The following is a 27,999-nucleotide window of genomic DNA, read 5'->3' as shown; positions in this document are numbered from 1 at the left end:
ATTTTGTACTTTTGTGAAATAGAAGTCAAGGTTCATCATATTTTTGTCCCAAAGGGGTGTCTCGGTGTATTAGAGTTCTCCAGAGAGAACCAATCAGATATATGGGAAATGATTTATTAGGGGGAATTAGCTCACAAAATCAAGGAGAGGTGGAAAATTCCTGCCATAGGGGGTCTGCAAGCTGAAGACCAAAGAAACCCATAGCGTGGCTCATTCTGGAAGCAGCCCCCAGTCTGAAACCTAAAGTCTGAGAGCCCCTCAGGAGTCTTGTGATGCAAGACTCCCAGAGTCCAAAGCTGAAGAACCTGGAATCTGTTATCTAAGGGCAGAAGGAAAAAAGGCATCCGTCTCCAGAAGGGAGAGAGAACAGAGAGCAGGGAATTCCCTTCTTCTGCCTGTTAGTCCCAGCCAATCCCCCAGTCCACTGAGTGGTGCCCACCCATATTGGGGGGCTTCTCTCAGTCCACTGCCTCACAGGCCAGTCTCCTCTAGAAACAGCCTAACAGAAACACCCAGAGACAATGTTTCACCAAGCATCTAGGCATTCCTCAATCCAGTCAAGTTGACACCTAAGCATCACACCCAGGAATCACAGCACTGTCTTTTTTTTTTTTTTTAAGAGTCTCCCACTGTTGCCCAGGCTGTAGTGCAGTGGCACAATCTCGGCTCACTGCAATCTCTGCCTCCTGGGTTCAAGCAATACTCCTGCCTCAGCCTCCCGAGTAGGTGGGACTACAGGCGTGCACCGCCACGCCCAGCTAATTTTTCTGTATTTTTAGAAGAGATGGGGTTTCACCATGTTGACCCAGATAGTCTTGATTTCCTGACCTCATGATCCACCCGCCTTGGCGGGTGAAGATCATTTGGAAACAACATCTGTTTCCAGGTATTGCCAAATATTTCCTTAAGGCAAAATCATTCCTAGAGTCACTGTGCCCTTGAACAAGTCAAGTAGAAGAATTCTCATACAATGTTTTTAGTTTTTTTCTCTTTATTTCTTATGGATAAAATGCAACATACATATTCTACTTAACAATGAAAGCTGATGGAACAGAAGAATCAACATTAACTTTTGAGATGGGCAAAGACATAAAACATTGGCATTTTCTAGTGTCACGATTTGTCAATCAAATTCGTTTTAGAAAAGTTGGTAAATGCCTGACAGAAAAAATATTTAAGGTGTATGTAAGTGTGTAAAACTGTTACAAATGCTTGAAAACAAACATTTTAATTCCATGTCATATTATTTTTATTTATGGAAAACAGTTAAAAACTGCCTGTCAGAGAAACTATTTAATCCCTTAACATAAAGTCTTTTAAGGCAAATAAATGTTTATGAAGAACAGTTAAAATATGCTCTCTAAGAAAAAGGCCCATTTTAACTCATGCGACCTTTCAGTCAAGTGAAATACGTGGACAACAGATGAAAATGCCTGAAAGAAAAGAAGGACATTAATTCCTACTCCTGAACACTTGTATCTGCACATGGTTAGAAACACAAGACCCTGACCAGGGCACAGGAATTCTCTCAGCATATACCCACATAGATCACAGTTACAGAGTATTTCTGGTTTTAAAGCTTTGCTGAAATTTTTTTGCATCATTAAATGTATATTATTAAACACATACTAAAAGCTAACTGAAGTGATTTAAATAACAAGATTCAGGCACAGTTTTGTAACAACAATGGTTAAAGTCCACTCATTGTTTTTCCTATGAAAGGCAAGTGAGGTAGTTTATACTGTATAGACGTTGTAAATAATTGATAATCCAGTTAAAGATCACTGACTCCAAGAATCACATTCCCAAATGAGCTGCTTAACAAAGGGATCTTCTTTTGCAGGACAGAGGGAAGAAATGAATCGACTCTCGGGTTTTTTTCTGAATAAGCGGTCCTAAAATGTTAGTTCCCTCTAGTGCTTTCTCCTGGAGGACATTGTTTTCCCAGGCGTATATCAAGAGCTCTAGGAATGGGTGGAGATGAGAAGCTCTTAGGGATAGCACACAGAAGCCCAGTATCTGCTCTTTTTTTGTTTGCAAGGATTGATTCGTTTATATGAATTCATTAAACTTTTTAAAAACAAATCTTGATAAGGCAAGAATTCTTTCAATACTTAGATGACAGGCATCTTTGCATTTTAACTGTAGGGGTTTGTTTATTCTTAAGAATAAAATTGGTCAAAAAAACCTCTTTAACCACACAAATATTGGTCTGTGTATCTATTAAAAATTCTTCTCTAATCAATTAGACCTCTGATTAAGAATAAAAGTTATATTCAATGATACTAGTATTGACATGGCCTTCCATATATATATATATATGGAAGTTGAATATCCTTGAATAAACTAGAGTGATTACAGTTATTGACTCAGCTAAGTCTCTGCCATTTTAAACCACATGAAAGTGGATAAGAAATTGTATTTTACTTGTTATCTATTAGGCATTTATTTGAAACTGGTGACAAGCTGAAGTAAATCTTAAAACCTTCAGAATTTACCCATAGGTTCTAATGTATTTCAGTCAAAAGAAATACAAATTGTCAAATAAAAAATTAAATGAACAGATTTGTGAATTTTCTATATAAAAACAACAGAATTGAACTATTTGAATGAGAGGAAATACACTGAGAAATATCACTCAGTTTTCACATATAATGCAGAAACCTAAGGTAGCTATTTGAAGAATTTCTTCCATATGTGGTCATAAATCACTGCCATTTTATGTCTTGGGATTCAGCAATTACATAAAGCAAAATGTTTATCCTTGTCTGAATTGCAAAAATGATGAAGCATTTTTTTCAGACTCTAGAAATTCATTATGTAAAGTCACATGCCACGAATTACACATACATTAAAAATGAATAAAATGTAGGAATAAATATAAACTTATATAGAAGGCATGTTTCCTTTTAGTGGGTTTTCAGGCAAAGGAAATGAAAATTCTCAAATGAACAAATCAAATGAATGGATCTTGTGTTTTCTATAAAAATATAACAGAATCCCAAATGCCAGAAATGTTATCTACATGTTTAATATAAGCAATGTTTTGCATAGACATCAAGGTATATCGTATAAAAGATTTCTTCTACAAATGGGCTTAAAATATTATCATGTTTTGAGATTTCTTCTACAAATAGGTTTAAAATACTATCACGTTTTGCTAAGTAGACAAAAAGATGTTTCCTGCATTTGTGAGCAACTTTGTCTACTGCTTGAATTGTCAGAGAGAGTCAGTCATTTGGACCTCATTAAAATCCAATATAATTCATTAAAATCTCAATCTGTAGATCCCAAGCCAAAGTATACATCTGGGATACATGAGAACTCTGCTCCCTTTCCAGCTAACCCCAGAAGGGCTATATCCACAATCTCAAGCAGAGAGGCAGAGTTGTCTAATCCCTCAGCACATTTTAGATCTGCTCCGAGTTAGAAATGTGGAGACTGTGTTCTGGCCAATTGCAGGTCTGTAAAATGGCTCTGCAGGCTCTTGATAGTGAGAGTGTTCATCTTACCAGACACGCACCTGATTTTAAGCCTCAGGCTAATTAATCCACAGGGCTCGGCCATGCCTGTGAATAACAAACAAAAGCATAATCTGCTTTTATAGTTTAAAAACCCTGGACATAACAGTATTTTTCAGCATTCTTGGATAAAGCAGTTCTGCATTTTTAAATTGGGACTGGAAAAGTGACTGTGTATAGTTGTGAAATATAACAAATGGTGTGTTTGATGAGAAAAGGAAGCCTGTGCCTGTTACTTGGAAAGATACTGAGCACCATAACCATAATGAGAAAATAGACGCTCTGTGGATGTTAACTACAAATAAGGTTAGGAAAGCATAAGACACCCTTTGTCAAACTAAGCTTCACTAGGAGGACCTGTGCTCACAGAATAGGCTTTAAAAGTATCAGTTTTCCACAGTCGATGATAGAGAAAAGTTCATTTGCACCAGAATGCTGATAGTCACAATACACAGTCTGATGTACATAACAATACAGTTTTCTTTAGATGAAGTTCTTCCTCCTCCAATTCAGGAGGGAGTCAGAGCATAAATATTGTACGTTTCACTTCAGAAACTTATTCTCTTTGGAAAGCAGATCAGGATGATTTTGCAGGGTAGAAATGAAGGCTATTTCTGGCATTCTTGCTCAAAAAGTCAATATATGTACATTAAGTATAAAAAAGGGTCTCTTCCCCCTCTTCTGTTTGGCAGCGTTGGCAACATAACGAACTGTTGCTTATCCCCAGGTCTAGGGCCAAGTTCATTTCTGCTAGGAAGTTGAAATACTAGAAGTAATTAGAGTTCCATATTCTAAATTGGTCTTTCTTCTGGAAGGACCATATCATCTTTCCTTTGCTTTTAAAAAAAAAAAAAGTCACGAGAAAGCTTCAGTTGAATTGGTGAACCAGCGCCTCTTCCGTAGTTCATGCATAGACAATGCCCGCTGCTGAAGGCCAGAAATACTGAGAAGGCCATAGGAACAAACATGTCAAAGAGTGTGGTTTTTCCCTACCAAAATGTAGGATCTTTTTGGCATATAATGCATGATAGCAGCTATCTTGAGGATATTTTAAGAACTTTGTTGGGGTTTAATCACCCATTCTGCTTGAGGATTTATATGATATACATCCAATATATAAGCATCTGGATCCAAGCAATGCTCTCCTAAAAGAAATAGAAAGATCAAAGAATTAGTGTACATGTATGTCTTCTCCCTCTCTCCCTTCCTTTTTTTTTTCTTTCTTTAAGACTATGAAGTATGGGTACTTCAAACAAATCTCACATGAAATTGTGGAAGAAAGCAGACATACCACCACAGGCAAATTGTTCCCTTGCTTCATGGCATCGATTAGAAAAATATGGCAAGGGCTGGGTGTGGTGGCTTAGGCTTGTAATCCCAGCACTTTGGGAAGCTGAGGCGGGCAGATCACTTGAGGGAGACCAGCCTGGCCAACATGGTGGAACCCTGTGTCTACTAAAAATACAAAAATTAGCCGGGTGTGGTGGCAGGCACATGTAATCCCAGCTACTTGGGAGGCTGAGGCAGGAGAATCACTTGATCTTGGGAAGTGAGATTGCAGTGAACCAAGATCATGCCACTGTACTCCAGCCTGAGTGACAGAGTGAGACCCTGTCTCAAAAAAAAAAAGCAAACCAAAGCAAAGCAAAGAAAAATATAACAAGAACTTGTTTCAAGTATAAATTCATCATTTACATGCTAATACATGTCCTCTAATGGATTTATTAGGTACTTGACCAGAGCTAGGGATGATTCAAGTCAAGTCCATTTTAGGAATGGTCATTTTGTTTCTTTACTATGGATGTAAAGCCTATAGGCAGGAAATCCAAAAATGGTAACAACTGAAAGATCATTCCCTGGGGCCAATATATTTGAAAGCCTTTATGTGCAGTGCACTTCAAATGTATGCTGAAGTCTCAAACAAAAGCACCAAGAACTGCCTGCGTGCTCCGTTGCTTGATGCATTCACTTATCAAATATTTAAGTCATTATGTGCCAGGCACTATTCCAGGAGCTGGGGTTACAGCCATGTAGCAGTCAAAAACATTCTAACAGCAACACAAGGCAACAAACAAACAGATATAGTATCAAGTAAGTCCACTGGTGGTGAGAACATGAGAGAAAGACCAAGCATGGAAGGCATGTTTGGGAGGGTGCGAGGAAGGAGGGTCTCGCCCAGAAGGTGATTTATTGGCAAAGGCCTGGCGGAGGCGAGGGAGTGAGAAATTAGGCTGTCTGGAGGGAGAGCATCTGGGGAAAAGTCAGAGCAAATGCAGAGGCCCCAGATCCAAACCTGCCGGGTGACTGGATTGACAGGTTCAGTGTTTAAAGGGACACCTGGGATAACAACTTCAGGGGCATCCATATACAGGTGTATTTTTAACGTGGTGAGATGGATTGAGCTCGCCAAGGAGGGTAAGTCGAAATAAAGGAGAGTTCCGAGGACTGAACCCTACGGCTCTCCAACTTTGAGAGGCTGAGAGGACAAGAAGTGAGGGGCACGGGGACTCCAGCAGAGCAGCCAGGAAGAGTGGGAAGAAAGTCAGAAGCTTAGTGTGTCCTTGAAGTCAGGTGAAGAAAGGGTTCTTCAAAGGAGGGAAAGATCAACTCTGGCAGTTCTAAAAATGGACGAGCTGTCTGGTGGCCATGACAAGAGGGTGATTCTGGCGAAGTGCTGAGGGGCAGAGCGTGCCTGGAGTGGCTTCAAGAGAAAACAAGGAGGAAGAAATTGGAGTGTAGACAGTGATTCAAGAAGTTTTTGCTGTAAAGTAGAACAGAGAAATGGGAGTGGACTTAAAGGGAATCAAGAAAGAATTTTGTAAAGATGAGAGAAACTGCCGATTTTTTAAATGCAGATGGAAAATGCTGCAGTTGGGAGGGAAAGGCTGATGGTGTGGGAGAGTGGAGGGTGCTGGCGAGGCGAGGCGCTGCCCTTAGCAGGAGCACGGAGCGCGCACAGGGCTGTGAGGGCATTCACAGACCAAGGGGAGAAGTTCTGTTAATTCCTCGCCTGTTCCCCCAGGGAAACAGAATGAATTTGGGAGGAGAGAGAAAATAGGGAAGTTAATCAGAACGGTGCCATGCTTCTGAAAGTTCTTACAGTATTGTCTGCTTTATTTTGCACTGAGTCTCCAGAGAGACTTTCCAACTTTAAGTCACACTGAGAAGACCCAAGCCACCTAGGCGTGATGGCTCAAGCCTGTAATCCCAGCCTTTGGGAGGCCGAGGCAGGCGGATTACTTGAGGTCACAGTTTGAGACCACCCTGGCCAACAAGGTGAAACCTCGTCTCTACTAAAAATAAAATAATTGGCTGGGTATGGTGGCAGGCATCTATAATCCCAGTTACTAGGAAGGCTGAGGCAGGAGAATTGCTTGAACCTGGGAGGTGGAGGTTGTAGTAGCCGAGATTTCACCACTGCACTGCAGCCTGGGTGACACAGCGAGATTCCGTCTCAAAAAAACAAACAAACAAAAAAGACCCAAGTCTACTCCATATCAACACTAAAATATTCTCATTTAAATTTTGAAAATATTTTAGAAAAGCTGTGCAACTTTTCTTACATGATATAAAAATATCGGAAACCTAATGATTTTTAGTTTTTATCTGAGAAATTTATAAAATATACCTTTATGATAATAGCAACATATTTCTTTTAGAGTAATCAGAGAACTTAGCAGTAGAAATTATTAAAGAATGCTTACCTATATTTCCTCCAATTTCATATAACCTTTGGTTCTGAATCTTAATACATTCTGATGAACCATGACTGAAAAAAATGAGAAAGTAATTTAATACTCTTTCCTGATCTAAGAATGCATGTTAAACAACTAAGCAACAAATAATTCATTCTGCCTTAATGAAATATGGCCCACAAAACTATTATGACAGAAGTTATGATAAGAACACTTGTTCTTCTGTCTGATACAGACAAGAAGCCGAGGCCCAGAGAGGACAGGACTGCTCCCCAGCAGGATGGGAAGCCGCCGCGCTGCACCACATACAGCCCATTTAGGCCACAGCTGCTAGCTCCATGTTAGGGTAGTTACTGTTACTGACACATCAAGGCTGGCCACGGAGCAGCTGCATGTTTAATACTGCCTTGTCGTTGGCCACATTACTCTCAATCCAAAAGAAGTCAGGTTTCATTTCTGCATTTGCCAAAAAATTAAATGGAATTCTCAGCCCAAGTCACATTTCTCAGTTTGACTCATGCTTTGCAAGGTGTCTAAGACTGACTATATTGCAAGTCTCTGCCCCTTAATAAAAGCAAGTAATGGCTGGGGTGCGGTGGCTCACGCCGGTAATCCCAGCAGTTTGGGAGGCTGAGGTGGGTGGATCACCTGAGGTCAGGAGTTTGAGACCAGCCTAGCTAACATGGCGAAATCTCATCTCTACTAGAAATACAAAAAATTAGCCGGGTGTGGTGATGCATGCCTGTAGTTCCAGCTATCTGGGAGGCTGAGGCAGGAGAATTGCTTGAACCTGGGAGGCGGAAGTTGCCGTGGGCAGAGATTGCACCACTGCACTCCTGGACGACAGAGTAAAACTCCGTCTCAAAAATAAAATGAAATAAAATAAAATAAAAGCAAATCACAAGAAACTATTGCCCAATTTAATTTTTCCACCCCAGACTAGAATGCTGGGTTAGAAGCGTCTGAATGACCATCGCTGACCTCCATCCCTATCTAGGAGTGACCTTCAGCTTGGTTACTTCAAATGATTGTCCTGGCCTCTCCACTGTGAGGAAGATGCATGTGTGTCCTCTTTTTTTTTTTTGGTTTAATTGAACTTTCATTTGAGAGGCTGTAGATTCACATGTAGTTGTAAGAAATAATACATGCGGATCCTGTGCACCCTATACGGGTTTCTCTCGATAGTAACATCTCACAAAACTCTAGTGCAGTATCATGACCAGAATGTTGACACTGATCTAGGGAAGATGCAGAACATTTCCAGTCCCACAAGGAACCTCCTGTTGTCCCTTTATTCACATTCACTCCTTCCCCCATCCTACCCTAGCCACATCCCTTACCCCAGCAGCACTACCCTATTCTATGCTTCTATAAATTTGTCATTTCATAAAGGTTAAACAAATGGAAACATATCGTATGAAACAGTTTTGTATTGGCTTTTTCTCCCACTTGGCATAAATCCCTAGAGATCCACCCAGGTTGCTGCACTTTTTTTTCTTTTTGAGACAGAGTCTTGCTCTGTTGCCAGGCTGGAGTGCAGTGGCGCGATCTTGGCTCACTGCAACCTCTGACTCCCTGGTTCAAGTGACTCTCCTGTCGCAGCCTCCTGAGTAGCTGGGATTAAGGCACGCGCCACCACGCCCAGATAATTTTTGTATTTTTAGTAGAGATGGGGTTTTACCATGTTGGCCAGAATGGTCTCGATATCCTGACCTCAGGTGATGTGCCCACCTTGGCCTCCCAAAGTGCTGCAATTACAGGTGTGAGCTACCATGCCCGGCCTGTTGCTACACTTTCAATGCTGAGTAGTATTCCATGGTATATATTAACCAGTTTCTTTAGTCATTCACCTGTTGAAGGACACCTTGGTTTTTTTTTCCTTCCAGTTTTTGACTGTATAAATAAAGCGCTATAAGCATTTGTGTACAGGTTTTTGTGTGAACATCATCTTCATTTCTTTGGGATAAATGCCCAGGAGTGTGAATGCTGGGTCACATAGCAGTTGGAGATTTAGTCTTTTAAGAAACTGCCAAACTATTTTATGGAGTGACTGCACTATCGACATTCCCATGAGAAACGCATGAGTGATCCCGTTTCTCTGTATCTTTGGCAGTATTTTTTAGTTTAGCCATTCTCACAGGTGTGTAGTAACATGTAACTGTGGTTTTAATTAGCATTTCGATAAAGGCCAATGTTGAATATCTTTCCATGGGCATATTTGCAATTGTTTATCTCTCTGATGAAATGTAATCTCTATCTCTTTGGTAAAATGTCTGTTCATGTCTTTTGCCCACTTTCAAATTGGATTGTTTCAAATTGGATTTTTTTTTTTTGAGTGTTTTCTTTATATATTCTAGATACTGGTCCTTTGCAAATATTTTAGCCCAGTCCTTAGTTTCTCTTTTCATCCTATTCACAGGGTCTTTTACAATATAAGTTTTCCATTTTGATGAGGTCTAATTTATCAGTTTTATTTCTTATAGGTCACACTTTTGATGTCGAAGAACTCTTTAGTTTTAGATCACAAAGATTTTCTCCTACATTATTTTCTAAGGGGTTTATGGTGTTACACTACACACCTAAGTCTGTGATCTAGTTTGAGTTAGTTTTTGAATAGCTGTGAGGTTTAGATCAAGGTTTATTTATTTACTTTTGCCTATGGACACTACGGACATCCATTGCTACAACACCATTTACTGAAAATGCTTTTTCCAGCGAATTGCTTTTGTACTTTTCTTAAAATCAGTTGCTAGAATAGTCAAATTCATAGAGACAGAAAGGAGAAGAATGGTTACCAGTGGCTGAAGACAGTGAGAATAGGTATAGAGTTTCAGCGTGGGATGAGAAAAACATTCTTGGTATGAATGATGGTGATGGTCATACAACAATGTGAATGTATTTAGTGCCACTGAACTGTCCCCTTGAAATGGTTAAAACATACTTTTTTTTTTTTTCCTTGAGATGGAGTCTCACTCTGTTGCCCAGGCTGCAGTGCAATGGAACGATCTCAGCTCCCTGCAACCTCCGCTTCCTGGGTTCAAGCAATTCTCCTGCCTCAGTCTCTGGGATAGCTGGGACTAGAGGTGTACGCCACCACACCTGGATAATTTTTTGTATTTTAATAGAGACAGGGTTTCACCATGTTGCCCAGGCTGGCCTCAAACTCCTGAGCTCAGGTAATCTGCCCACCTCGGCCTCCCAAAGTGCTAGGATTACAGGTGTGAGCCACTGCACCTGGTCTAAAACATACTTTTATGTTATGTACAGTTTATAATAAAAATCTTTTTTAAAATCAGATGGGCATATTTGTGTGGGTCAGTTTCTGGGTTCTCTATTCCATTGATCCAAGTGTCTATCCCTGTACCAATACCATACTATCTTGATTACTCTAGCTTTTATATAGCCAGCCTTGATATCTAGTAAAGTGATTCCTCCTACTTTATTATTCTTTTTCAAGATGATTTTAGTTATCCTAGGGCCTGTGCTTTTCCAGATATATTTTTAGAATAAGCTTGTGCATGTTCATAAAGTATCTTGCTGGGATTTTGACAGGAATTGCATTAAACTCATAGGTCAATTTGTGAAGAATTGACATCTTTACTGTGTTGTCTTCCAATCCATGAAAATGATATGTCTCTCCATTTCTTTAGGTCTTCTTTACTTTCTTTCACCAGCATTTTGTAATTTTCAGCACACAGATCCTGTAAAGGTTTACTTAGGTTTATACTTAAGTATTTATTTTGGAGTGACTGTAAAGGGTATTGCGTTTTTACTTCTGGATTTAAATTTGGTTTCCACATGTTCCAATGTGATTGACTCTTGTGTATTAATCTTGTATCCTGTGATCTTACTGAACTAACTTGTTAGTTCTAGGTCTTTTTCAAATTTTTATTTTAAAAAATTTTGTATGTAGACAATTAGGTTATCTGCAAATAGAGTTTTCTTTCTTCCTTTATAATCTGTATGCCTCTTATTTCTTCTCTTTGCCTTACTACAGTGACTTAATCTGCCAGTAGTATGGTGAATGAGACTAATGAAAGTGGACATCCTTATTCTTGCTCTTAGAGGGAAAGCATTCAATCCTTCATTGTTAAAGCATGATGTTAGCTGTAGGTTTTGTAGATAATTTTTATCAAGTTGAGTAAGTTCTCCTCTTTTCCTAGTTTTCTGAAAGTTTTTATCATGACTTGTTGTTGGATTTTGTCAAAGGCTTTTTTCTGTATCAATTGAGATGACTGTATGATTTTTCTCCTGTTGACATGGCTAATTACACTGACTGATTTTTTAATGTTAAGTCACCCTTGCATGCCCAAAAAAAATCCCAGTTGGTTTATGGTGTATAATTCTTTTAATAAATGCTGTTAGATTTGCTATTTTGATGATAATTTTAAAATTCTGCATTTATGAGATACTGGTCTGTAGGGCTTTCGTTTGTTTTTTTATAAAATCTTTGAGGGTTTTTTTTCTTGGTATCGGGGTATTAATACAAGCTTCATAAAATGAGTTAGGGAGTGTTTTTCCCTATTCTATTTTCTGGAAAAGATTGTTCTAGATTAGTGTTAATTCTTTAAATACTAGAATTCTCCAGCAAAACCATCTGGGCTTGGAGAGCTTTTAAAAACTTTAAAATTATAGATTCAATTTCTTTAATGGCTATAGCACTATCTGGCTAGTTAATTTCATTTTGGCTGTATTTTGGTAATTAGTGGTTTTTGAGGAATTGGTCCATGCTAAGTTTTTGAATTTATGAGCTATAAAGTTGTTACAGTAATCCTTTTGATCCCTTTAATGGAAGTACTATACTAGTGATACCTCATTTTATTTTTGATATTCTTGATTTGTGTCATCTCTCATTTTATCTTAGTTAGTCTTCCTAGGAGTTTATCAATCTTAATGCTTTTTAAAAGAACCAATTTTTTGTTTCACTGATCTTCTTTATCATTTTCCTGTTTTAAATTTCATTTATTTCTGCTTATCTTTATTAATTTGTCCTTCTGCTTGCTTTAGGATTATTTTGCTCCTATTTTTGTAGTTTTTAGAGGTAGGAACTTGAAGAGTTGATTTGAGATCTTTCATTTCTATCATAAGCATTTATTGCTAAAACTTTTTCTCTCAGCACTGCTTTAGCTGTATCCCACATAATTTTACTTTTTAAATTTAATAAATAAATTAATTAATTTACTTTTGAAATGGAGACTCACACTGTCACTCAGGCTAGAGTGTAGTGGCATGGTTTCAACACACTGCAATCTCCACCTCCCAGGTTCAAGTGATCTCCTGCCTCAGCCTCCTGAGAAGCTGAGATTACAGGTGCATGCCACGATGCTTGGCTAATTTTTGTATTTTAAGTGGAGATTGGTTTCGCCATGTTGATCAGGCTGGTCTTGAACCCCTGACCTCAGGTGATCTGCCCTCCTTGGTCTCCCAAAGTGCAGGATTACAGGTGTGAGCCACCGTGCCTGGCCACCACATGACTTTACGTTACCAGTTTTACTTTCATTCTAGGTATTTTTTTTAAATTTTGCTTAAGACTTCCTCTTTGACCTGCAGATTGTTTAGAAGTGTTTGATTTAGTTTTAAAGTGTTTAGAGGTTTTCATGTTCTCTTCCTGTTACTGATATCTAGTTTATGATACCTTTATAGTCAGAGAAGACGCTTTGTATGATTTCAATTATTTTAAATTTATTGAGATTTGTTTTATGGCCCACGATTTGATCCATCTTTCTGGATTCTATTTTGTTTTATTTATACAATTTTTTAGTATATTGCTTTGTATGCCTTTTGCGTGTGGTTTCTCTGAATATTACAATACACGTGTAACTTATTGCAGTTTACTGGTATTGATGTTTTACCAATAAATGATGCATACTTTCATTAGTTCCCTTAATCCTACACTGAAAACATTAATTAGATTTATTCCTTTAAAAGTTTTTATATTTCTATCATGGCAAAATACATACAACATAAAATGTATCATATTAGCAATTTTTAGATGTATAGTTCAGTGATATTAAATATATTTGTAATGTTGTACAACTATAACCAGCATCTGTTTTCAGAACTTTTCATCTGTAAAACTGAAACTATATGCCTATTAAACAATAATTCCCCATTTTCCTCTTCCTCTTAGCCCCTAGTAACCACCATTCTATTCTATCTCTATGATTCTGACCATAACTTAAGTGGAATCACATAGTGTTTATCCTTCTGTGATTGGCTTATTTCATCAGCATAGTGTTCTTGAGGCTCATCCATTTTGAAGCATATGTCAAAATTTATTTTCTTTTTATGGCTGAATCATATTTCATTATATGTATATACCATATTTTGCTTATTCATTCATCTGTTGGATAGCAACTTGGGTTGCTTCCATGTCTTAACTATTGTGAGTAATGCTGTGAACATGAGAGTCAAATGTCTCCATGAGCTCCTGCTTTCAATTTTTTGGCCATGAACTCAGAGGTGGAATTGCTGGATCATATGGTAATTCTATTTGTAATTTTTTGAGCAGTCATCATACTGTTTTCTACAGTGGCTGTACCACTTAATATTCCCACCAGTGGTGCACAAAATTTCCAGTTTCTTCCCATCCTTACCAGCAGTTTTCTTTCTTTCTTTTTTTTTTTTTTTAAGATAGTAGCCATTCAAATGAGTGTGATAATTCTATTCATTGTCAGTTATTTGAATTCAAAATCACCTAAGTTAAAGGAGGCCCACTGATGCATGCACAGATTTCATTTTTAAAATAGAAGATAATCCTGATATTCTGGCACAACTAAATTTTACCCATTTTACTCTGAAATGACTTTACCATTGAAAAGTGGTAGCTTTTAAAAAACTGGTAGAATCCTGGAAACAATTTTAAAATAAATATTTAATTTTAGAACTCTTTTAGATTTGCAGAAAAACTATGAAGATGTTATGGCCCCGTTATAAACATCTAATATTAATATAGTATATTTGTTACAATTAATGAACCAATATTGATACCTTATTATTAACAAAAGTCCATACTTTATTCAGATTACCTTCATTTTAACCTAATGTTCATTTTCTGTTCAAGGATCCTATCCAGAATTTCACATTACATTTAGTAACTATGGGGGGATTGAACAGTGTCCCCCAAAATTCATGCCCACCCTCAAGTTCATAATTTGACCTTATTTGGAAATAGGGTATTTGCAGATGTAATTAGTTAAAGATTGTGAGATTAAATCATCCTGGATTTAGGGGCACCTAAAATGAGTAAAGATGATGTGACGATGGGAGAAGAGATGGAAATGATGTGTCTGAAGCCATGGAATTCCAAGATTGCTGGCAACTACCAAAGTCATGAGGGAGGCATGGCAAGAGTTTCTCCCCCTGAGCTTTTAGAAGGAATTAACCCTGCTGACATCTTTATTTCAGACTTCTGGACTCCTGAACTGTGAGAGAATACATTTCCACCTTTTAAGCTACTGATTTGTGGTGATTTGTTATGGCAGCACTGGGAAACTAATATAGTAGTCTTGTGTCCTTTGACTGCTCTAATAGTTTCTCATAGTTGCCTTAGTTTTGATGACCTGAACAGTTTCAAGGAGTACTGCTCAGGCATTTTGTAGAATGTTCCTCAATTAGGATTTTTCTGATGTTTTTCTCATGTTCAGATTGGAATTATGTGTTCTTGGGAGAAAGACCACAGAGATAAAAGGATGTTTTTATCGTATCTTATCAACGGTGTACCTTGATGCTATCAACATACTATCAACATGACTCATCACTGTTAATGTTAACCTGATCACCTAATTGAGGTCAGATTTCTTGACTGTAAAGTTGCCTTTTCCCTGTTTACACACTGTATTTTCTTGGAAGGAAGTCATTCTGCACAGACCACATTTAGGGAGTGGGGGTGTGCCACCATTTTAAAATGTAATTGTCTTAAGTGTGTCCTCTACATACACTGAGCAATGTATCAGGTGATGTAATTTTTGCTTCTATCACCAAATGTGATTTTAAAAATGCATAAGAAGTAGGATAGTTTATAGCCCTGTTTTTACCCATTCGATGTTCTCCTAGCCTTTTTGATGTTCTAAGCCTTGTTATAATTTGTTATAATTTCCTTTCTGTTTAAAGAACTTCCTTCAGCCATCCTTTGTCAGTTTGTTAGCAACGAATCTTTTAGTTTTCCTTCATCTGAGAGTGTCTTTATTTCTCTCTCATTTCCAGAAGGACATTTTTGGTGAATATGAAATTCATAGTTGACAGTTCTTGCCTTTAAGTACTTGTCAAATGTTATGTCACTTCCTTCCAGCCTTCATGGCTTCAGATGAGAAATCTCCTGTAATTTGAATTGGTGTCCTCATATTAAAAACATCATTTCTCGCTGGATGCTTTCAAGAATTTTTCTTTGTCTTTGATTTTTACAAGTTTAATCATACTATTTTGGCTTAGATTTATTTGGTTTATCCCATTTGGTTTCACTCAGTTTCTCAAAGAGGTAGTTTTCTGTCTTTTCCTAATTGGGGATGTATTTTGTCATTTATTCATTCAAATATTCTTTCAGTCTCACTCTGTGTTTCCTCTCCTTTTGGGACTTTGATTGTATGACATTTAGCTCATTTGTTAGACTTCCATGTTGATTTTTTTTTCCGGTTTATTTCCTCTCTGTTGTTCATAATCAATAAACTCTATTGATATATCCTCAAGTTTGCTAATTCTATCCTCTGTTATCTTCACCCTACTACTGAGCCCACTCAGCAAGTTTTTTTACCTCAGTTTTTGCATTTTCCAGTTCTGTAATTTCCATTTGTTGTTGTATTTCTTTGCTGTTTTCTATTTTTTTGTTTGTTTCAGGAGAATTTATAATTGCTTGTGGAAGTATTTTTTGTGATAGTTGTTACAAAATTCTTGTCAGAAAATTCTAATATTTGATTGAGTTTAGTGTTGATATCATGGCTTGTTTTTTCTCATTCATGTGATTTTGCTTTAATGAGTGATTGTGGGTTGTATTGTGAACATTTTGGATATGATATTATGAGACTCCAGGGCTTACTTAATCTTCCCTTTTTGGCATGTAGCCTTCCTGCTGAGGTTTAGCACAAGGCCAGGGTGGGCATGTATGTTCAGCTTCTTGTTGGACCCCACTGAAAGCGGGACACCAACCGGCTCTGCCCCATTGCCTCCCATTGGGAGTATAGGATCAGCTTCCTCCTGGGCACTGCTGCCACCAGGGTGGGGGAAATAGAAGCTAACACCGCCTTGTTGCTGCAGGCTGAGGGTGAAGCTCAGCTCCTCACTGGGTCCCAATGACCCCAGAAAAGAGGAGGAGAGGAAGCAGAGTGTCAACTGTTCCAGCATCTTACCCTTTTCCACCAGGTGTCAGGTGGAGGCTCATTTCCCCACTGGGCCTGATGATACTAGTAAGGGTACAAGGGAAGCTCTGCTGTGCCTGCCTTGTTCAGTTTTGTTCATATGGTTGGGGAAGAGGCTTAGCTCCCACAGGGCCTTACTGACACTTGTGCTAAATGGTCTGCCTTGCACTGCTTTGCTGCTGCTAAGTTTGATTGCTGCTGGGTGAAGGCGGAAGCTTAGCTCACTGCAGGACTCTGCAGACATGACCCTGGTTTGGAATCAGACCACCCATCAGGCTGTTAGGTGGCAGGTGGTGGATGGCAGATCCATGCCCTGCTTGCATCCACTGAAACCATGGGGGTGGTGCCGTGTTTTTCCTACTGGTGTTTGGTTGGAGTAGGGCAGACACTGCGAGAAAGGTTTTCTGTGGTTAGGCCACCCCTTTCGCTAATCCTTTGGCTAGGCTTTTCTTAGCGCTCTTTTTTGCCTGTGCCTGTTGTCAGTTCCTGGTTGGAAGTTTCCGCAGTGCCCTGTCTGGATACGTGGGAGGTAACAAGGAAACTCCCAGAACTCACCGTGTCATTTCTCAAGGCCTCTTCTCTCCACCTTTCAGAGTCTTTCTCTGCTTTTTGTTGTGTTACTATCCAAGGTGTTCCAGTTGTAAGGGAGAGTACCTGGAAGGAATGGGACTTCTCCTTCCTTTTTTAACTTAAACACACAGGGCTGTGAGTAGGCAGTCAGAAATGAGCCTCTAGTGAAAGGTGCAAAATCAGGGCCAGTTTACAACACTTAAACTGAAGTAGGCCATAGTTCTAACAAGCAAAGAGAATGGATAGGGCAAGATTTTTAAAAAATTATTATTATTTTTAAAGTTTTTTTATTGCCATAGGTTTTTTTGGGAAAAGGTATTTGGTTACATGAGTAAATTCTTTAGTGGTAAATTTCTTTAGTGGTAATCCCTGAGATTTTGGTAAGCCCATCTCCTGAGAAGTATACACTGAACCCAATTTGTAGTCTTTTATCCTTCACCCCTTCCCCATTTCCCCCACGTCCCCAAAGTCCACTGTGTCATTCTTATGCCTTTGCATCCTCATAGCTTAGCTATGAGCTATGAGTGAGAGCATATGATATTTGGTTTCCCATTCCTGAGTTACCAAGATTTTTTGAAGAAGTTGTTATAAAAGATTTGAGTTATTGGTTCTAATTTATTTTTATTAGAAATATTTTCTCTCTACAAAAGGTCTACTTGGGAGTAAAAGTCAGTTTTGTAATATATGTAACTAGAAGTCTATTGGGTGTCCAAATCCATTGAATGATATTTCAAGTCTCTGTATGACTGCCTACATGGAGGTGTCCAGTCCAATAGCAAAGAGGAATACATGTTTGGGGCTCCTGTTGGCCTCTGTCTACTTTTCTTTTTCTTTTTCAACCCATTTTCCATTTAGGAAAGAAAGTAGAGCTAACTGCCAGTGCAGTACTCTTAGGGCAAGTGGGAAACGAGTTCATGTGTGTGTATATATTATACATAAAATACACAAGTCATAAGTATACAACTTGATGAATGTTCACAAAACTAACACATTATATAGTCTGCGCCAGTACCAAAAGAAAAAAAAAAACTTCTGGAGGTCATCAGCATGGCTTACCAGTCACTATGCCTTCCACCAGACCCTGCTTTTTGTTACCCCTGATGGTAGAAAAACTACCATCCTGACCTCACACCGTAGATGACTTTTACTAGCTACTTGTTTTTCTTTTAATTTAAATTTTTATTGAGATAACTGTAGATTCACGTGTGGTTGTAAGACATAATACAGAGCGATTCTTTGTATTCTGTCATTTTTCCCAATGGTAACACTTCACAGAACTACAGCATAATGCCACAATCAGGATACTGATATTGATACAATCTACCTATCTTATTTAGATTTCCCAGTTTTACTTGTACTCGTGTGTGTGTGTGTGTGTGTGTGTGTGTGTATTAATTTCAATAGAATTTTATAGAGGGTCAGTTATCCCTCACCACAGTCAAGATCCCAACACCACAAGTTCCAACACCAAGGGTCCTTCATGTTGACCTTTAATAACCAAAACCGTCTCCCTTCCAAATCATCCCTCCCAACCGCTGGCAACTAATCTATCCTCCATCAGTAAAATTTAATCTCAAAAATGTTAAATAAATGGAATCATGCAGTATGTGAACTTTTACAATTGGCTTTTTTGCTCAACAAGGCCACTTCTTTTCAACACGATTGGAATGCTTCATTTTAAGGCAGCAAATCATACATGCTCTACAATGGATAAACGAGTGTTTCTCACCCTTCAAAAACCACAAGACAAATGTTTATTCTTGAGTAAGCATGTCCAGACAAAAATTATCATCATCTGTGTGCCCCTTTAAGGTGACCATGGCAGATTTGCAAAAAGAATTTTTGTAAGTATTATTCTGATTCTAAGAATTATTAGTAGTATGTTTTAAGGAAAGTAATAGCTATGGTATCCACTTAACTACATAAACTCTATCTGATAGAGGCATGTTAAAGCCAATGCAGGCCTAGGAAAATGTTATTCCTGAAGGACTATCAAGTTATCTACAAAACTAACTTGCTATATTTTCATTCTAATAAAAGGTAAAACTCGGTCAGGCGCAGTGACTCACAACTGTAATCCCAGCAGTTTGGAAGGCCGTGGTGGGCGGATCACCTGAGGTCAGGAGTTCAAGACCAGCCTGGCCAACATGGTGAAACCTTGTCTCTAATAAAAATGCAAAAAAAAAAAAAAAAAAAATTAGCCAGTTCTGGTGGCGCGTGCCTATAATCCCAGCTACTTGGGAGGCATGCAGCCTCCTGAGTTGAACCCAGGAGGCAGAGGCTGCAGTGAGCCAAGATCACAGGATTGCACTCCAGCCTGGGCAAAAAGAGCGAAACTCTATCAAAAAAATAAATAAATAAAAGGTAAAAACTCACTGAATAAATGAAGCTTCCAAGATAGACAATACTTATTAAGAATTCCATTTGTAGAAATTCCTATGAAAAACAACTTTCACTGGGCACAGTGGCTCATACCTGTAATCCCAGCACTTTGGGAGGCCAAAGCAGGTGGATCCTAAGGTCAAGAGATTGAGACCATTCTGGGCAACATGGTGAAACCCTATCTCTACTAAAAATACAAAAATCAGCTGGGCGTGGTGGTGTATGCCTGTAGTCCCAGCTAGTTGGGAGGCTGAGGCAGGAAAATCACTTGAACCCGGGAGGTGGAGGTTGAAGGGAGTCAAGATTGTGACATTGTACTCCAGCCTGGGTGACAGAGTGAGACTCTGTCTCAAAAAAAAAGAAAAAAAAAGAAAAACAACTTTTGTTGTTAGCAATCCTATGTCTACTAACTTCATTCTCTGCTTTTTATTCTAGTAATCCACTGGTAAACTCCCTAAAGCAACAGATTCTATATTTTACGAAAGGTCAAATTTGTAAATGCCTAGAAAGTTATTCATCTGATAAAGGTTTTCCTTTTCGTGCAGAGACTTTCACTCACGTTGACTCACCTGTTTTCATATTGAAATTTTGCCAATATGTCTTTGGCTTTGGTTTGATTGTTGAGTTGAATGGCCATGGACACCTTGGAGAGAAGTGGAGCATGGACTCGTATGACTCCTTCCGGCACGTCAGACTGCCAAGGAGGAGAAATTCAGTACATTCTGTCAAACTGGGATGAATATCAGCTCAATGATGTACTTAAGATATATGAAAGTCAGTGCTACTCTGAATTAGGAAAACACGTAACGAGAATGGAACTCTGCCTTCTTTCTCACCTGGAGACTCACTCATGACTAAACTGGTATTTTATTTTTACTGTACCTGGTCAGGTCTTGCTATAATGCCTTCAAATCATGAGGGGGAAAAACTGGGTTATGACAAAAATCAAACATTTCTATCAATGCATTTCTTGAACAAAGTCCTAACTGACCCTGCTTTAAGCAGAATTCTGTACTTGAATATATTTTAAGAATATCAACCTTCTGAAAAATTTAAGAGTCAATTTAAAAATATGGCTTCTCCAATACTCTCTTTCTTTAGTTAGCAGCCATGAATGGCTGGCCCAAATTCAATTCCCTGTGGGCATTTGAAATGGGACCCCTCAAAGTGTGCTGAAAACACTGTGCAGAGCAGTGTAGATGGCAATGGGAAAGATGGAGTCTCTTAAATCTGTACCTTCTCAAAGGATGGTGCTGTTGATGTAGAAGGTTTATATAAATGGACTCCCTAGACTCATATTCTATCAATATTCTATTGATACCCTAGAATAAATATGCTATGGGTTGAATTGTGTCTCCCCAAAAGAAAAATTGAAGCCCTAACCCCCTGGTACCTCAAAACATGGCCTTACTTGGAAATAGGTCATTGCAGATGTAATTAGTTAAGATGAGGCCATTACATATGAGGTCTAAACTGCAGTAGGATGTGTCCTTAATCCAAGTGACTGGCATCCTTATAAGAGGAGAAGAGACATGGAGACGCAAGAAAGAATGCCATGTGAAGATGGAGGCTGAGACCGGATGAGATGGGCATCCCAAAAGCGAAGAAGAGGGGCAAGAAGCAGGTGCTTCTCTTACAGCCCTCAGAAGGCGCCAAGCTTGCTGACACCTTGATTTTGGACTTTCAGCCTCAAGAACTGTGAAAGAATCATACATGTCTACTGTTTTATGCCACCTCATTTGTGGTACCTTGGTAGCCCTAGGGAACTAACACAAAATATTTTAGAACAGAGTCAGTCCTTACAGAATTCTCCTAATATTATCAGCAAGGACCAAGAGAGCAGCAGTACAGGAAAAGGTGCTGAGGGCTTTGGATCTGGGTGGGGGCAAAGTCCCAGGCTCACTGCAGCCAAGACTGTACTCCTAAAGAACGCCTTGATCTTCTATGTCCTATTTCATCCAGCTCCCCAGACAATACATTGCACCCTCTGACATTATTGACCAATGATCATGATAATCTCATTCCTCCTATAACTTTCCACAGCATTGTAGCTGTCTATAGGAGACCCAGGCATGCATTCTGAATCATCAGCTAGTCAGGTCCCTCTATGATTCCTTTATGTGGCACATTAAGAATGTCAAATTTGAAGGATAGATCATGACCAAAATTAGACACAAACATGGTGCATGTAGCCACAGAAGACTATATAGGGATTTAATGGAAGAGAAGGGAAATTATTTTGCTTACCATTCTTCTTGCTGAAGGCGATTTTTGCAGTACCTTTGAAGTCTTGGGGCTTGTAGTCTAAGAGGAAGCACAGTCTTTATATGAGTAATGTTGAGAAAACAAGCATATGCTGCTTTTGGAAGTGTAAACTGGTACAATCTTTATGGAAAACATTTTGGCAATATTTATAAAATTAAAAAAATGTACATGCACTTTAATCCAACAATTCCACAGCTACACATTTATCCTATAAATATACCTCATTTGTGAACAATGATGTATATAGATGTTTGTTCTCTGATGCACAGATTGTAACAGCAGAAGAGTAGACACAAACTGTTTACCAATATGAGATTACTGAAATAACTTATTGTGTATCTGTGGAATAGCACGCAAAAGAAGCAGAGAGGCAAAGGTGCGGGCTTTGTGGACTGATATAAAATAATCCCCCATGATTTGTTAAGTCAGTAAAGCAGGACGCAGGACAGTGTTTCCCGTAAGCCACATTCCTGTTAAAGGGGAAGGAACATACATTCACATTTGCTGGTAAGCGGATACAGCATCTCAGAAGGTTTATATACCTGCATCTTCCTGCGCACACCCCCTGCCATTGGTGATACTATTTGTCTCCAGGAGGGGAAGTCAGAGGTGACTAATTTTTATTCTATGGTCTTCCCTGATTTCTAAATTTATAACTTGTTAATGAACTGTCCATTCCAATCAAAATTAAGAATTAAAGACACAATATAGTACAATAATATGAAAGAAAGACTGTGTCTTTAAGTGTTTGCTTCTATGGTATTTATAATCTTTATATTCTATCTTGGTTCTATTTACAATATTAAAGTGACATTTGTATAGCAATGTACAGTTTACACACACACATACACATCATGTGAGTCCATCCTGATGACAGCTCTGTGAAACACATAGATCATTTCTGCTCTTCCTCCAATTTATAAGATAAGAACATTGAGGCTCAAAGAAAGAATGTCGTTTGTCCAGGCTCATATGGGTAGTAACTGGCAAGGCCTGACCTGACCTCTGTTCCACACATTTAATTATACTGTTATGGTTTTCCAGAGTGAAAATGGCAGTGACAAACTCAAAAAGTCTGCCCCTCCATAAAAGTAATGGACGAACTGGCAAAAACTGTCAGTATTGACTCTTTTAGAATTCTGGATACAAATTCAAAGGCATCAACTCGGGGAGTGCTTAAGTAAGAGAAAGCTGTATGTCATTTTAACTTACGCTTTTCCATCCCTGCTCTCCAGTTCAGGGATAGCCTTGAAAATAACAGCCTGCATTTCTGGCCCGGGTACTGCAGGGAGCAGAATGGACCTCACTCAAGAATGACTTGTTCTCATCTGTCTGGTGGCTCCCTTGAGGACTGGCTCAAAAGGCTTGCCCTTACCTTGCCTAACTTGGAACTTGATGGGTACTAAAGGGGCGTAATGTCAAAAACGTTTACAGGCAAATGTTTTTGTCACAGCTGCTTGATGCAGTGGATCGGAGTTGAGGAAAACAAGAGATAATGAACAAGCTTGGGAGGCAAGGCCGGAGGTTGAGAAGCTCTGGAAAATAAAGGCTATAAAAAGTTTTAACGTAATCCTGAGAATATAGAAGGCCATATGATAGAGAAAGAGCTGAAAACATAAACTTCTGGCTGATCCTCAGGCTCTGTGCAAGCAGGAAGCGAGGGCTCAGGCAGAGTTAGAAGAAACTGCTTGGCTGAGTGCTAAAGGTGTGCCCCAGCACACACACTGCTCATCTGCAAAGAGTAGGAAGCTTTTTAGTTCCAGACATTTAAGAGAATCTCTGTCTAATCATTAGTTATCATTGACCTAGCGGAACATAGACTTCCATAACCACACAAAACAAAGAATACAGACTTTACGAAATCAGTTCAGGAGAAAAGTCATGAAGCAAACAAACAACAGGTAAAAGAGCAGAAGTAACAAACCCTGAGGAGGGAGAAGAATCTGATTTCCAAAGCTGACGCATTACAGTATTCAAAATGTCCAGTCTTTAACAAACAGCTGTTAGGTAAAAAAGTCAGGGAAATATTGCTCATACACAAGGAGAAAAAACAATAGTTTCTAAAGAAACTGTCTAAGGAAGTCCAGACATTGGACTTACTAGAAAAAGTCTTCAGGCTGGGTGTGGTGGCTCACGCCTGTAATCCTAACGCTTTGGGAGGCCGAGGCAGGCAGATCACTTGAGGGTCAGGAGGTTGAAACCAGGCTGGCCAACATTGTGAAACCCTGTCTCTACAAAAAATATATTAAAAAAATTAGCCGGGCATGGTGGTGGGCACCTGCAGTCCCAGCTACTCAGGAGGCTGAGGCAGGAGAATTGCTTGAGCCCGGGAAGTGGAGGTTGCAGTGAGCCGAGATCATGCCATTGTACTCCAGTCTGGGCAACAAGAATGCAACTCCATCCCAAAACCAGAAAGAAGAGAAAGGCTTCAAAGAAGCTATTTTAAATATGTTCAAAGAGTGAATGAAAACCATGTCTACTGTGATGGTTGAAGGACTTTATGAATATACTAAAATACATTGAATTGGCACAATTTAAAATGCTTAGAATCATGAATTTTAATTATGTGATTATTTATTCAAAACAAGTTTTTTTAAATTTCATTTCTAAATAAAAGTACTGGTTCTACTTGATATGAAGTCACTTTGCCTATCATCAGTCAGCGAATACAGTTTTTCATCACGATTATGATAAACCAATTAACAACACTCCCTCCCACCCCACTGCCTTGGCATTTACTGTCCTTTTCCCTGGATGAAGCTTCTCTCCTTTCTCCTTTCACAGTGATATCCATCCTTCAAGATCCAACTCCAGCCGGGCACAGTGGCTCACATCTGTAATCCTAGCAATTTGGGAGGCCTATGCGGGAGGGTCGTTTGAGACAGGGAGTTCAAGACCAGCCTAGGCAATGTAGCAAGACCCTGTCTCTACAATTTTTTTAAAAAATTAGCCAGGTGTGGTGATATACACCTGTAGTCCTAGCTACTGGAGAGGCTGAGGCAGGAGGATCACTTGAGCCCAGGAGTTCGAGGTTGCAGTGAGAGCAATGATGGTGCCATTGCACTCCAGCCTGGATGACAGAGCAAGACTCCAAATCTATAAAAAGAAGTGTAGCTCCAGGCAGGGCACAGGGGCCCGGGCCTGTAATCTTAGCACTTTGGGAGGCTGAGGCAGGTGGATCACCTGAGGTCAGGAGTTTGAGATCAGCCTGGCCAACATGGTGAAACCCTTACTCTACTAAAAATACAAAAATTAGCTGGGTGTGGTGGTGCATGCCTGTAATCCCAGCTATTCAGGAGGCTGAGGTAGGAAAATCACTTGAATTCGGGAGGCAGAGGTTGCAGTTGTAGTGAGCCGAGATCGTATCACTGCACTCCAGCCTGGGTGACAAAGCAAGACTCTATCTCAAAAAAAAAGAAAAGAAAGAAAAAGAAATGTAGCTGCAATGCTGCATCCTCTGTGGCACCATCCAGTCTCCCACACTAGAGCACATTTCCTGGTCCTCTGCACGGCCCTGGTACAGCTGGGCCCTTGGGGCTCTCATATACATTTGTTTCCCACATTAGGTATACGTTCTTCTAAGGGCAAAGTAAATTTCAAGTATCTTCACATCCTTCTCAAGGTTAAATGCAGTATCTGCTACTCGTGATCACCCTCAAGTTAAATAAAAGCAATAAAAATAATTCTTCTAAAACTTGTTGCCATTACATGCCTCCATACAAATAACTGTGTTAAAACTCCAAATTCCTTGGAATGCAAAGAATTTACACAAAATAATTTGAGGATTAGCTATTCATTAACTATCCAATCAATGAAGAAATCTCTTTTCCCAAGTATTAGACATTCGAATACTGGATTGCCCTTACATCGAGTTGACAGGGACTATAATGTTGACTTTCAGCTTTTGCAAGAACCATTCTAGCCCTTCTGGTGGGATATCAAACAACCTTCCCAAGTGAGATATTTAAAGAACTTTAACCAAAAAGCACATAACTCAACACGATGCAAAGACCACGGTACTCTGTTACAGACCCTCTTTCCACGACATTTATAGTTACCACACTCCTTGGTCCTAGAGAATATAAAACACTTGGTTCTAAATGACAAGCTACTTTGTGCCTTCCTTAAAGGAGTACAAACCTAGGCAGTGGACAATCGCAGAGCCTCGTTTCTGGTCTTACCTCCCGCTCGAGGGTCTTCCTCCTGAGCAGCTTCCTGACACTTGGGAGCTGCTTCTTCAACAGCATCGTGGCTTCATTCATTCTTCTTACTTGAGTGATTAAGAAAGATGGAACCTGGAGAAGAAAAATAGCTTGGACTGGATGAAAAACACTTGAATTCAACCTCCCCGGCAGATTCTGTCTTCAGGTATGGCAACTCCTCCCAGTCACTTGGTATCTTGGAGCCAGGAATGGTGGCACCGTCCTTATAAAGTTTAGAAAAAGTTATGTGGATCCTTGTTTCAAAGGGAAATCATGTTAAAGAGCAGCCCTTCCAGAAGGTGTAAGGATGTCACAGCAACCTGGGCTTATCTTCTCATATTTCTTCCCTACGACCAAGGGAGTCACCCAGTCATGGAGCCTTTATGTTTCCTGCGGTCATGGACTTCCGAGGGGGACCTGTCATCACAACGTCACTCACCTTCCACAGAATTTTCTGGTATTTAAGCATTAGGCGGATGATGTGGGCTGCGGTATTTGCTAACAGTAATTCTTCATAATCAGAGTGCTTGCTTCTACTAAAGAAAAGGTTTGGTGCCATCACCGTAGAAATATTCCACATACTCATTCGGTTTTTTGATTCATTGGCGATCACTTTATTGAAGAATGTCATGAGGGCCTAAGAAGAAACAGCATTGTGTCACACAATTGTAAACTGTGAAAAGGTGCCCCCGATTGCTGTCATTCACTCTATTCCCATTCACTTGGCTGCCAGAGAACTGTTGGAAGCATAGAATGGTTAAATGTACCATGTTTCCCCTGTAATTGGTTAAAAGTACTGAGAAGAAATGTGACCAGTATATTCAACTGTCTGCTTCATAAAAATAGCTCCATTTTAATGGATTTATATTGCAGTTTCTGTAACTATGGTTTGCATTTTCTTTTCTTTTATCCTAAATGAGTTTGAAAAATGTTAAAATTAAGTATAAACCAGGAAGAGAAAATGCGGCAGTTCACACAAAAGGTAGTTTTGTTGTGAAGGAAGAAAAGCAATTCTGAAAAATATCCTTAACTTAAAGCATTGCTGTTGAAAACTATTTTCCATTTCCTAGGGAAAGGAAAACCCACTTAAACAACATGAGTATCTCATTCCTCAGCCCAAATGTAAACTCAAGTGAAAAATAAAAAAAAACCATTTACTTTTTGGGTGCTATTTTTCTATTGCTTTTCAGCTTTGAAATATTCAGCTGTCCAAAAGTAAATGTTTGTGTGCAGTTCTTTTAAGCATTAAAAAAATAAAGAATTGATAAAACTTAATTTGCTGAGCTACCAAAGTATAAATACTTATCAGAACCTTCTGAAATTCACCAAGACAACTGAAATCCCCAAAAGAAGTGCTCTTCGGTTTTCTAAGTTTGAATTCCACTATACAGTATTTGCAATGAGAAAAACAGCACTGAATAGTAATAATAGTTAACATTCATTTGAGGGTTTGCTGTGATCCAGGCGTTATACTTAGTACTTTATATATATTCACTTGTCATCATTCCAAATCCTGTGAGGTAGGTACTATTATTATTTTACAGATGAAGGGATGGAGGTGGAGAGGGGCTGAGCAGCTTTGCCCAGCATCAGTTAATTAAGTAGCAGAGCCAGGATCTGAACCAAGGGAACCAATTCTTCAGCTAGAGTTTTTGACCTCTAACCCGCACCAGCTACAATCTTAGTTCCAGTCACAATTTAGAATAAAAAATGAGAGAAGAGAAGGAGGAGGAGGAGAGTGTGTGTGTGTGTGTGTGTGTGAGAGAGAGAGAGAGAGAGAGAGAGTGAGAGGAGAGAGAGAGAGATGACACATGTGTATAACATCCTCATGTCCATGTTCTGGGGGAACCTTTTGTTAGAAATGTGTTGAATTATTTGATAATTGCTGTATCCTCAGTTGTATGAAAGGGTAGAGGACATTTTGACTCAGATATTTGATACCAGATGGATTTTTCTAATAAAAGAACACTGTGTAGACAAAACCAAAAAAAAAGCTAATAAATTTTTCAGCTTT

The 27,999-nt window shown here is 39.1% G+C and overlaps 1 protein-coding gene across 4 annotated transcripts in view; it reads right to left on the bottom strand.

Moving 5' to 3' along the window:
• Positions 1 to 1,817: 1,817 nt before the first annotated feature.
• Positions 1,818 to 27,999, bottom strand: part of ARHGAP28 (Rho GTPase activating protein 28) — a 173,301-nt gene continuing 147,119 nt past the window's right edge. For 3 of the 4 annotated variants that reach the window (XM_021672424.2, XM_064379416.1, XM_021672422.2), the window contains exons 13-18: positions 26,425 to 26,622; positions 25,965 to 26,078; positions 21,766 to 21,822; positions 20,088 to 20,212; positions 7,226 to 7,290; positions 1,818 to 4,666 (exon numbers count right to left, since the gene is read on the bottom strand). In XM_021672424.2, the coding sequence (XP_021528099.1) occupies positions 4,572 to 4,666; positions 7,226 to 7,290; positions 20,088 to 20,212; positions 21,766 to 21,822; positions 25,965 to 26,078; positions 26,425 to 26,622 (654 nt within the window). In that variant the 3' untranslated portion in view covers positions 1,818 to 4,571. Of the gene's footprint in view, positions 4,667 to 7,225; positions 7,291 to 20,087; positions 20,213 to 21,765; positions 21,840 to 25,964; positions 26,079 to 26,424; positions 26,623 to 27,999 lie in introns of all 4 variants that reach the window. The other variant, XM_021672425.2, reaches the window with a different exon arrangement.

The sequence above is a fragment of the Aotus nancymaae genome, unplaced genomic scaffold (assembly GCF_030222135.1).
Source record: "Aotus nancymaae isolate 86718 unplaced genomic scaffold, 86718_ANA_hifiasm-v0.15.2.pri h1tg000020l, whole genome shotgun sequence".
Lineage (NCBI taxonomy): Eukaryota > Metazoa > Chordata > Mammalia > Primates > Aotidae > Aotus > Aotus nancymaae.
This window is presented reverse-complemented; position numbering and strand designations above follow the sequence as displayed.